The sequence below is a fragment of the Cibotium barometz genome, chromosome 33 (genome assembly GCF_041138505.1).
Source record: "Cibotium barometz isolate CiBa-2024 chromosome 33, ASM4113850v1, whole genome shotgun sequence".
In the NCBI taxonomy this organism is placed as follows: domain Eukaryota; kingdom Viridiplantae; phylum Streptophyta; class Polypodiopsida; order Cyatheales; family Cibotiaceae; genus Cibotium; species Cibotium barometz.
In genome coordinates, this window is record NC_141078.1 from 49,547,753 (window position 1) to 49,558,846 (window position 11,094).

The 11,094-nt window shown below is 46.6% G+C and overlaps 1 protein-coding gene across 1 annotated transcript in view; it reads left to right on the forward strand.

Annotated features, from left to right (window-relative positions):
- LOC147619679 (Cyclophilin-like peptidyl-prolyl cis-trans isomerase family protein) overlaps positions 1–10,578 on the forward strand; it is a 36,951-nt gene extending 26,373 nt beyond the window's left edge. Inside the window, exons 4-8 of the mRNA XM_086773371.1 lie at positions 9,008–9,080; positions 9,288–9,377; positions 9,541–9,580; positions 9,683–9,774; positions 9,997–10,578. Coding sequence (XP_086629497.1) covers positions 9,008–9,080; positions 9,288–9,377; positions 9,541–9,580; positions 9,683–9,774; positions 9,997–10,104 — 403 coding nt within the window. The 3' untranslated portion in view covers positions 10,105–10,578. The remainder of the gene's footprint in view (positions 1–9,007; positions 9,081–9,287; positions 9,378–9,540; positions 9,581–9,682; positions 9,775–9,996) is intronic.
- Positions 10,579–11,094: the final 516 nt, after the last annotated feature.

Here is an 11,094-nt window from a genome sequence, read left to right on the forward strand (position 1 = left end):
CTCTCATTCATCTCATAATTCAGCAAAGGATCAACCAAGCGCTTGTCATCCTTAGCTTCAGGAGCATAGGCGATTGCAGCTTCAGCCATCTCTCTTCAGCGTTTGTCTCCTACAGCCCTAGGCGCCTCAAACGCATGAGCATTCAGCCATCTACATCAGTCAAACGCATCAGTTCAGCATTCAGCCTTGCGTTTTCTGCATCCACGCAATTTTCAGCATTCATTATATCATCGTTTTGCTCCAGCCACTTGGTGAAGGTAAAACGCAACATTCTCATTCATTTATAGCATTCATATACAGTCTAGAACAGTCCCAAACAGCCCCTCTCTCAGCCCTAGTTTTGCATCCCTCCCTCATACCATTGGGAAGAGTGCATAGGCTCAAGATTGGACATCTTTGGTGTTTCTACAGCAGTGTACAGTTCAGCCCAACACTTGGTCTTCAAAGGTCTTGCGTTTGGCTTATCGTCAGTCACACCGTCAGTCTCTTTAAAGATAATAAAGCAAATACTATCTCGGTAACGGGATAGGGGGGCCTTCAGTGGGTAATTCGAGACTCCACGGTGTGAGCATTTGTGTGACAGGATCCTCCAATACGAAGACTTCCGCTACATGTTACATGGAGCACATAGCAGTGGCGAAGGCTGCCTTGTCAAAGGAGTATGAGATGACCGACTTAGGCTTACTTCATTTCTTCTTGGGATTGGAGATTTGGCAGACCCAGAGGGGGTTCTTTGTTTCTTAGTAGCAGTATGTTCACGAGTCGCTAGAGACCTTTGGGATGGAGAACTGCAAGCCTATTATATTACTTCACTGATGGACTCGAACACCAAACTTACAATGAATGATCCTTGTGAGTTGGTTGACGCCTCTCTGTATTGGAAGCTTGTTGGTTCATTGATTCGGTTGCTGAACACTAGATTGGACTTTAGCTTTCTTGTGGGGCGGTTGAGCTCATTCATGCAGACACCTTTGAAAACTCAATGGGTCGCAGGATTGCGGATCTTGCGGTATCTGCAGGGTATGAAGGATCTTGGACTCTTCTATGACACTAGAGAGGGAACGATGGAACGAGTCAGACTTCAAGGTTGGAGTGACTCAGATTAGGGAGGAGATCCAGACACGAGGAGATCTACATCAGGCTATGGTTTTACCCTTGGCTCAGGGGCTATTTCATGGAGCAACAAGAGGCAGCCAACCATTGCCTTGTCTTCTACAGAGGCAGAGTATCGGGCTGCTTGTGGTGCTGCTTCGTGGTTATGTGGCTGCGGAGGTTTCTTGGTGAGATTGGGTTTCCACAGAAGGAACCCACGGTCATCCAGTGCAATAACTAGAGCTGTATAGCTATTGCTCGGAACTCGGTCTTCCATGTCCGGACCAAGCACATAGAGATACAATATCACTTTGTTCGTGAGAAGATTTTGATTGGTAACATCTTGCTTGTTTATTGTTCGACGGAGGACAATACAACGAACCTCTTCACGAAGTCTCTACCTCAGGCTATGCTCCGGTAGCACTCCAGCTCACTGGGGTTGGTTCCACATCCAAGAGCTGAAGCTTGAGAGGGGGTGTTAGCAGTCATCTCTTGTCTGTACAATGAGGGCCTTTGTTGTGGTTGTGCCCGCCGAGGAGCTTTTCTCATTTTTCCATGTTTTCCCTATTTTTTTTATGGTCGTGGGGCAGTCTTGTGCTAGCTGACTCCTACTATACTTGCCGATTGGTGATTTTTCCTGGTTGATTGCACTTTTTGCTGGTCATGGGCATATCTGCTGTTGTCGGCTGCTTTTAGGCTGGCCGACCAGCACTGGAGGGTGGTATAAATACCACCGTCGGTGCCCCACTTCCTCTTGTATCGGATTCTCGTGTATATAGCAGAGTTTATACAGCTTCTCTCTCGCTGCACTTCTGCGTTTTGTTCACCACAGCATGTCTCATTTTTTTCCGATGTGCACTCCGACACACCTGTGAATCATGCAAGTGCCATGTATTTTGACATGGTGTGTGGCATGTGAAGAGGTGGTAAGTATCCATTTAAACCCTTGTTTATTATTCTAAAGGGTTTGTAACCTTTGTTGTTCACATTCATTAGAGTCGGGCACAGGCCATTGGCGAGTGCTCGGTGCCCAAGGGATCTAGGTTAGGGAAGCCCTACATGTGGGCACCCTTTTGACCATGTAAACACACACGTGTGTGTACACTAAAAGGAGGTGTCCACTTTTGTTTGAGGTGGACTGTGCCACATGGCACATAGGGGTTGGATCCCTTCCACCTCCAGCTCACCGACTTCTTCCATACCTTCACTCCGAGGGTTGATCCGCCCACCATACCCAGACCATAGGCTAGTGCAGGAGCTCGGCCAACAGGTGTGACACTCGACAAAGCCACTGAGTTATGCCGAGCTCAACGCCCCAGATCCCATGGCCCTCAACCACAGCCATGCCACCACAAGAGGATCCGGGCCATCATCTCCCATCATCGCAAGACCTTCTCGCGCCGGCTCAGTTTTACCACCTTGATGTTAGCACATTCATCCCCAGTTTCTGCTCATTTATGGTGCCCATTTGGTCCCTTTTGCATGGCCCTTGCTTGTGGGCTGGCCACCCCTTTTTTATGTATTTTTTGGGATTTTTCCCAGCCTTTCTGGCATTTTCCAGTCGGCCAGTCCAGTAGCTCCAGTTGGCCTGTTTTGCAGCTCCAGTCGGCCAGCTCACCTCAACTATAAATAGGAGGTGCTAGCCTCTCATTGTTCATTCAGTCTTGTACATATTTGCTCCCTCACTTATGAGACTTGTAGTGTCTCCTGCTTGGGACTGTTTTGCTTCAGTATATTCAGCATAGTTTGCTCCATATCTCTCTCTCTTTTGCACTCTCTGTTCAGCACATTCTAGTGCCCCTTTGCTTCCGCTCTGTGCACTCTTTCATGGTATCATTGCTCCCGGTTTAGCAACCTCCTTGCTGCCTCAGATTCAGCCCTGTTTTCAGCACCTTCTCCTCTGCGTTTTCTGACAGATCTGCAACCCTTTACTGCTGCGTTTTCTGGACTGAACCTGCTGGTCGCTTCGCCTTCAGATTGGCTTCATCAACTCAGCCATCAAGTACTTGTTGACCAGCATTTTCTTTTCCACGTGGAGTTTGGGACATAGGCGGCCTGTTTTCTTCAGGACAACAGCCTTCTGTGCTGCGTTTTCCTCTCCAGTGGGCTTGCTCCTTTGCAGAGGAGGTCTTTGGTGTTGCAGGCTTTGGTGGCACTCTTGGTACTTGTGGAGGACACTTCTACTTCAGAGTATGTGCGTTTTTTCTTGAGATTGAGCCCAAGATTTTGTGATGGCTGCACCGACTTCTCTTCATATGTTCACTGAGTCTGCAAAGTTGGATGGTTCCAACTACACCCTATGGAAGGTGACGGTGAAATCAGCCTTGCGTGGGGTGGATCTTTGGGATTGGCTTGTTACACCGGCCAATGCCACCCCTCCCACCCTTGCTTCCGGTGGTGCGACTCAGGCACAGATTGATCTTTGGCAGTCGAATGATCGACGCGTTTTCTCCTTTCTGATGTTGAACTGTCAGGATTTTGTTCTCTCTCATGTGTGTACAACAGATGCTGCACATGAAGTTTGGAAGGCTTTTGCAGATCTCTACGAGATTAAGTCTCCGGGTCGGATTTTGGCGTTGGAAAAACAACTTATGAACTTATCAGTTTCTGCCTTTGCATCTTTATCTGCTTTCATCTCCAAGATGAAAGATCTCCGGGACGAGCTTACTGTTTGTGGCAAGGACATCTCCACAGAGGACATGGCTATTCGACTGCTCTCCAAACTTCCAGAGAGGTTTGATGCATACTTTCAGTCTCTTGTTTCTTCTCCTCGTCCTGTTCCAGTTACTTGGGAGGAAGTTCTCCCCTCCGTTATATAGATTGAGTCTCGCTTTGAGGAGCGGACTGGCACCTTTGGTGGCCCTGATGGAGCTTTGGCAGCGCGAGACAAAGGGAAGAATCAACAAAAGAAAGGGAAAGGGGGTTCTGACAAGAACTCCAAGGATTCGGACAAGGATAAAGACAATAACAAATCTTCAAAGAATAAGGACATTGAATGTCATTATTGTGGCAAGAAAGGTCATAAGTCACCCCAATGTCACAAGAAGAAGCGTGATGAAGCAACAAAGAACTCTTCTTCTACGGCGGTGTCTCAACCCAAGAAGGATGATGGCATCCTTCTCTTAGCAGGTACTCGGCGTATACTTGCTCTTGTGACTTCTCAGTCACGGTCTTGGATACTACTGCACATATGATACCCCAACGAGATTGGTTCGAGGACTTCACTGCTAGGTCCAGCGAGATCACACTGGGTGATTCTTCTTCTATGCCAGTGCATGGAGATGGCACTATCTCCATCTTTCGTTCTGCCGAAGACAAGAGGTACTTCTCTGACGTTCTGTATATTCCAGATTTGGCTTTTAACCTTTTGTCAGTGAGTGCTCTTACAGCTCAAGGGTCGTTATGAGATTCCCATTCGTGATAAGGCGACTGGTAGCATCTTGGCTCAGGGAGTCCAAGATAGTGGTCTCTACAAGTTGACCGCTTTGCTTTCTTCTGGTACTTCTTCTGCTCTTTGGCATGCTCGGTTTGGCCATTTGAGTTATCAGCTTCTGCAACGAGCTTCGAAGGATCGGTTGGTTGAGGGATTACCGACCATCAAGGCTCCGTCTTCTGCTTGTTCCTCTTGTTTACAAGGGAAGGAACACCGAGCCGCCTTTCCGAAGGAGGCAACACAGATCTTTGACATCACTTGCTCTCATTCATGCAGACTTATGTGGTCCTATGAGTACCGCGTCTTTGAGTAAGGTGTCGTACATGCTCGTGATGATGGATGATTTTATCAGATATACTTGGGTTTTCTTTCTAAAGACCAAGGATGCGACTTTTCAGCACTTCTGTGATTGGAGAACTGAGGTGGAAAAAGAGACCGATCACTCGGTCAAGACTCTCAGGACCGACGGAGGGGGTGAGTTCACATCCCAGGAGTTTAAGCAATATTGCAAGACCCATGGCATTCGGAGATAGCTTACTACATCATATACTCCATCACAGAATGGAGTTGCCGAGAGGAAGAATAGGACCATTATGGAGATGGCCCGTGCTATGCTTGAGCATTCTTCATTACCTCGACGTTTCTGGGTTGAGGCGGCTTCCACTGTTGTCTACATTCAAAACAGGTCTCCTACTGCTGCTCTTCCAGATAAAACTCCATATGAGGCTTTCCATGGTGAGAAGCCCTCTATTGTTCATTTTTAGATATCTGGGTGTACGGCGTATGTTCATGTGCCTAAGGAGCATCGCTCCAAGTTGGACTTGAAGTCTCAGCGCATGACTTTTCTCGGATACAGCACTGTGTCCAAGGCATATCGTCTTTATGATCCTCAGGCCGGCAAAGTTGTTGTGAGTCATGATGTGGTTGCTCGATGAGACTCCTACATCTTCAGAGGGGGGTGGTGAGCTTCTTCTTCCTCCACCTCCGTCTCTGCCTCCTTCTCCTTCTCCTCCCTCTGCTTCTGTTCCGCCTTCAGCTGTGGATTCTCAGTCAAATGATGATGACTCTGCTCCTCCAGCGAGTTCAAGCAGATCTGTGCGTGGATGGTATTATCAGACAGTTCGTGATTCTGGGTTACGTGAGCTGCCTTCTGCTCCTCCGCCTGGTTCTCTCCGGCGTTCCTCCAGAGTTACAGGGAAACAAATTCATGAGGGCAACATGTTTGTTAATTATGCTCTTATGTCCACTATCATTAATGTTCCTTCTGATCCCACTTCTGTGGACGAGGCTTTTTCACATGAGCCTTGGCATCGTGCTATGCACGCAGAGCTGGATGCTATCGAATGGAATGGCACTTGGATTTTGGTGCCTCGGCCACTGCAGCGTAAGGTGATTGGTGTGCATTGGATCTTCAAATCAAAGTTCCGAGCTGATGGCAGCTTGGACAAGCACAGGGCGAGGTTGGTTGCCAAGGGTTATGCTCAGCGCCCTGGTGTCGACTTCGATGAGACCTTCGCTCCGACGGCCCGGATGACTACCATTCGCACCGTTCTTGCTCTTGCAAGTCATCAGAGATGGCCCATTTTCCAGATGGACGTCAAGTCGGCTTTCCTGAATGGAGAGCTTACACAGGAGGTTTATGTTACACCATGTCACAGCAGCCCATGAGGGATGTATTAGGGTGATATGAGGGCTCTTTGCTCGTGTACCTAGAATAGATTTTATAGTTATAGATTTTTGTTGTCTTTCTTTATTACTATTTTGTACCCAGGATGATGTACCTTATGGATATGATGTAACCTTTTGGTCTCATAGGTCATTTTGGCCTTTTGAAGACGTTAATACAAATTTCTTTCTTTCTCTCTCTCTCTCTCTCTCCCTCTCCCTTGGATGTTTTTCGTGAAGCACATCACTTTCTGGCTGCTGAATCTGCAAATTGACATATACACGAGCTCCCATTGCTGCCGTACAGCTGCAGTACTCGACTGATTTACTGTACTTGCTCCTGATTGCTGTGCTGTACCTGCTGTACAACCCACTGCACCTGCAGTACCGGGCTGCTGTACTGTACCTGTAGTATCGTATTGCTATACTGTACTTGCTGCACCCAACTGCTGTACTTGCTGGAAACTCTACTGTACCTGCTGTACTTACAGTAGTACTTGCTGCACCAACTGCTGTACTTGCTGAAAACCCTGTACCTGCTGTACTTATGGTAGTATGTGCTGAACCAGCTGTTGCAGTAGCTGTACCATCTACCACTTGTACTGGCTGTACATCTTCTTGTACCTGCTGAATATCACATTACATCTACTGTACCAGATGTTTGCTGTGAGCCGGCTCCAAGTGTACCTGTTGGAGCACTTGTTATTGGAAACCTCGTACTGGTATCTGTTCGCGTACTTGTCCTTGTTTGTGTGCATGTACCTGTTTGTGTACTTGCACCAGGGAGGCTTGAGCCACAGTCTCTGCAAGAGTGTGAGCCAGGTTCTAGTACAAGAGCACCTGTTCGTGCATTGTCTATAGTGGGATGGCAATGGCATGATTCCTTCGCCTCCAAGGATGCCACCAACATCCCCTTCTTTGAGTACACAGTCCCTCTGGGCTGCAAGATTTAGATGCCAGAGGTTGATAGTGCACCAGCGGCAGCGGTACACTGGGAGAGACACAGGGCATCCCCACGCACTTCCATCCGTGATTTTTGGAAGCGGCTGTAGGACAGCTTCCAGCCACGGAAGATTACTCTTTTCCTTCGGCAAATAGCACACAAGAGCTTGGCAGTTGGGCACTTGGCTGGCAGTTGGAGGTTGGCCAGCTCTTTGTTCTAGATGTGGACACCCTCTGGAGTCACAGCTGCATTGCCTTTGGGAGTCCCAAGGCGCAACAGTTTTGGTTGCGGATCCTCCATATTTTCACCATGGACCAGGCACCAACCCACACCATCACCTGCGGTCCGCGGACAGTAGCCTAGGCTTTCAAGATAGCACCGGCCCCAGCATATGAGTAGATGGGACAAGACCACACCCTACTCCACTCTCATCACATTATCATGACAACCTGATATCAATAGCCCCAATTGGGAGGAGGCCCACATGCTCCTGTCAAAGGTGGGAGATCATCAATAGTATAGCAGCATGGCACATCTAGCTCGCTGCATTGAGGGCATAGAGGGCACTACTGTGCATCCCACCGAGTCCAACAGGGGCATGGACATCATACACACCCTCCATGGCCAATGGGAGAAGTGTTGAGGTGGCTCTGAGTGTATTCAGTGCTGAGAGGCTTTTTTGGGGATTTGGAGCAGCAGTCCGTTCCTCACGGTCAGAGCCGGCGAGGTTACAGGCCACCTATTTGGCTGTTCCCCCCTCCGCCCCCATTGTATGAGATAGCCTTCCTCCAAGAGCGGCCAGCCAGCAAGGAAGACCCCCTCTCTTTCCTCTATTTCCCATGATTGAGATTGGGTCATATCCCTAGCCGATTCGGTTGTATATTTTGTAACTAATGGAAGGATCTTTTCTTGGGGGGGAAAAAAGTTGGTGAAACCTAAGCCAAAAAGAGCTAGGTAAATCCAAACATGTCAAAGGCTAAGGTGGTGAAACTAAAGTCATAGACTCAGTAGATCCACAAGCATCTATGATGATGGATAATCATTTGAGGGGGAGTATTGGAAGAAGCAATTAATTAGCCATCACTCAAAGAATGAGCAAAGGTTCAAAATATCAAAGGTTCTTGGTAATAACCACACCACAAAGTAGATGCCAAGGGTAGCCACTTTTGGCCCGGCCCTACTTTCAAGGAGATGATTGAGGAGAGAATGGGGGAGACGTGAATTGGCTTCAAGCTACTCCAAAAGAGTTTCTTGAGCTCATATGCATGTACTTGAAAGTGTATTTAATGGCTATGAATCAATGGAAATTACACTCTTGCTTATGCTTAATTCCTTGTGTCATTAACTTAATCTTTCTTGCTTAGTGTACACCATGCTTAATCATAATGTCTAATCCTCATTACTCCACCCTAAGTCCTCTAAACCATAACCTAACAAGACATGTCTGCAGCCTTGGTGTGTGGTTATCTTTTGTGAGACTGCTAGGGCAGGCTAGGATGGTTGCCACCTGGCACTTGAAGGGGATATCCTCTCACCACCCATACATTTGTTCCTTCACTTGTACGTAGCTGCTGCATCTCTTCAGAATTCAGCCTCTGGCATCACCTTTCCGATACCCAGCATCTAAGCTCTTGCTTGTGGGGTGCATTGCAAAAAGTCTTGCAGCCATATGTTGTACTGAAATATTAACGTTGTTGCTATAAATTTTTTGTTTGAAGGGTTTATTGTGCTGCCTTGCTATGCTGTCACCACTGTTTTCTATTTTAAGAACAAGTGCAGATCATTAGTTTTCCATCTGTTGTGTGAGTGTATTTCGTTCTTGAATGATGGAAAAGAATATTGGTCCCAATCATGATGTGCACTGGATGGTACAGATATAGTGATCCTGACAGTGCGGCTTCCTCTTTTTCAATACTTCTCGGGGATGCCCCACATTTGGATAGACAGGTTTGTGCTTTGGCTTGCTACACGCATGCTGCATGTTCTTTGATCTGTATATGCATAGTATTTTGATCTGCATGGAATGTCTCAAGAAAACGTAGACAAGGATCAATCTGTTATGATGTCTGGCCCTTAACATCAATATGACAGTATGGTTCACATGACTAAAGAGCCAAAGAGTTGATTTGTTGACAATTTCCTAATGTACCACAGTACGCAATTTTTGGAAAGGTGACAAAGGGCTATGAGACACTTGCAAAGCTGGAGGAGTTGCCAACAAGGCAGGAGGGTATTTTCGTCATGGTAATCAATGGCCTAACTTAGATGAAAAGGCATGCATTTTTCTGTTTAGTTTGTAAGGTGGTAGAGGATTGAGAGCATTATGAAAACGTCCACTGATAGTTGTTCTGTTTGTGTGTGTGTGTGTGTGTGTGTGTGTGGGGGGGGGGGGGGGGGGTGGTAGTAGCCATTGGAGCGCATAACCATTCTTTCCACATACTACTATGGTAAGACTATGAAATCCTCGTTCTGATTTTTGGCCTACAAAGAAATGATCAGGCTAGGAGGGGTGAGATTTTTTTTGCCCTTATATGGAAACATTGTAATAGATACCGAAAGAAGGCCATCATCAGAAGTCGCATGTGAGGAAGAGGTCGCTCTGGTTAGGCGGCAGCTTGTCCACTCAGCTGACACAAAGCAGGTTCGCAGTTGATAGCCTTTGTTTAATACAAGCTGCTGAGATTAAGATGTCTTCCTTGAAAGGCTGTCCATATGAATGAATAGTCCGGATATCAAGCTATTTTTTATAAGTGAGTAGTTGGAAGGCCACATGGGAATACTGCCATTTGACTGCCCAAATGTTTATCAAGTAATTCTTTGGTTTTAATGCATCTTTCCTTACTAACGTGTGTGACCATCGCAGGGAACCCTCCAAGGTTTGATCTTGGGTGTGCCGTTAGGATGTGCAATTGTGTTGGGTATAGCCTGGAAACGAGCATGGTGGCAGCAGGGAACCTCAAAGGCAAAATAATGCTCTGCACTGTGTTGGGAAGCTTTGAACCCAGCACAAGTCATACATGCATTTTGTGGAGAACACATTTAACAACAATTCGAATGCATCTTGAAACCTCAATGTGGGTATAAAATCGCACATCCTGTATCTGTATGAGAGAAGCATGAGCGTATGATTTCTGGACCCTGATACGATAGTTTTGATTGCCGATATGGTGGACATGCTGTAGTCCTGGATGTGGGCTTGTAGTATATGGTCTTCATACTGCCCTTACCGTTATGTACATGGATACACAGCTGGGCTGCAGGGTTTCGCAGCTTGATGCTTGTTCCAATTTATTGTTTGTTAGACGGCCATTTTGCGTGAGATTTGGGATCAGCAGTATCAAACCTTACAATATTTTGTGGGTCGGCCTGCTTGACCAGCCCCACAACGACTGCCAACCTCTACATTTTGAGTCTCAACCTGTGATGAAAAGTAAGAGATTTATGCAGCTAAGCAAAGCATGTATGTTGGACTAATGAGAAACATACCTCCACTACATCAATGAAGTCTTGCTTGGTCCTGCCCACTTTGTATGATCAGGTGAACTGCAACAGTAAATAGTTCATTTTCTAAACAAGGTAATGCATACTTCCTTTGAAATGAGTGTTGATTCTAGGTGTGTAGTGCCTCATAGCAAGGTTATCCATAAGTTTGAAGTAAAAAGACATTCATTTTAATGTAGTCCTCACTGTTACCACTCTCACGATATATGAGAAGAGCTAACCCAAATTGTGAAAACTGAAAGTTAGGGTTGTAACCCAAGGACTAGACGTTTTGTACAAATACAAGGAATTATGAGAGTGGAAGAGGAAAACTGAGGAGCAACAGAGGTATGTGGGTTTCTTTAAGGGTCTCAACATGTTCAACTGCTTGATAGTCTCAAATGTGTGATTTAAGTGAGCAGCCACACTCAAAAAGAGAGTACAAAAGAAAATCCATGGGAAAGCATGTTTTTGTTGTATA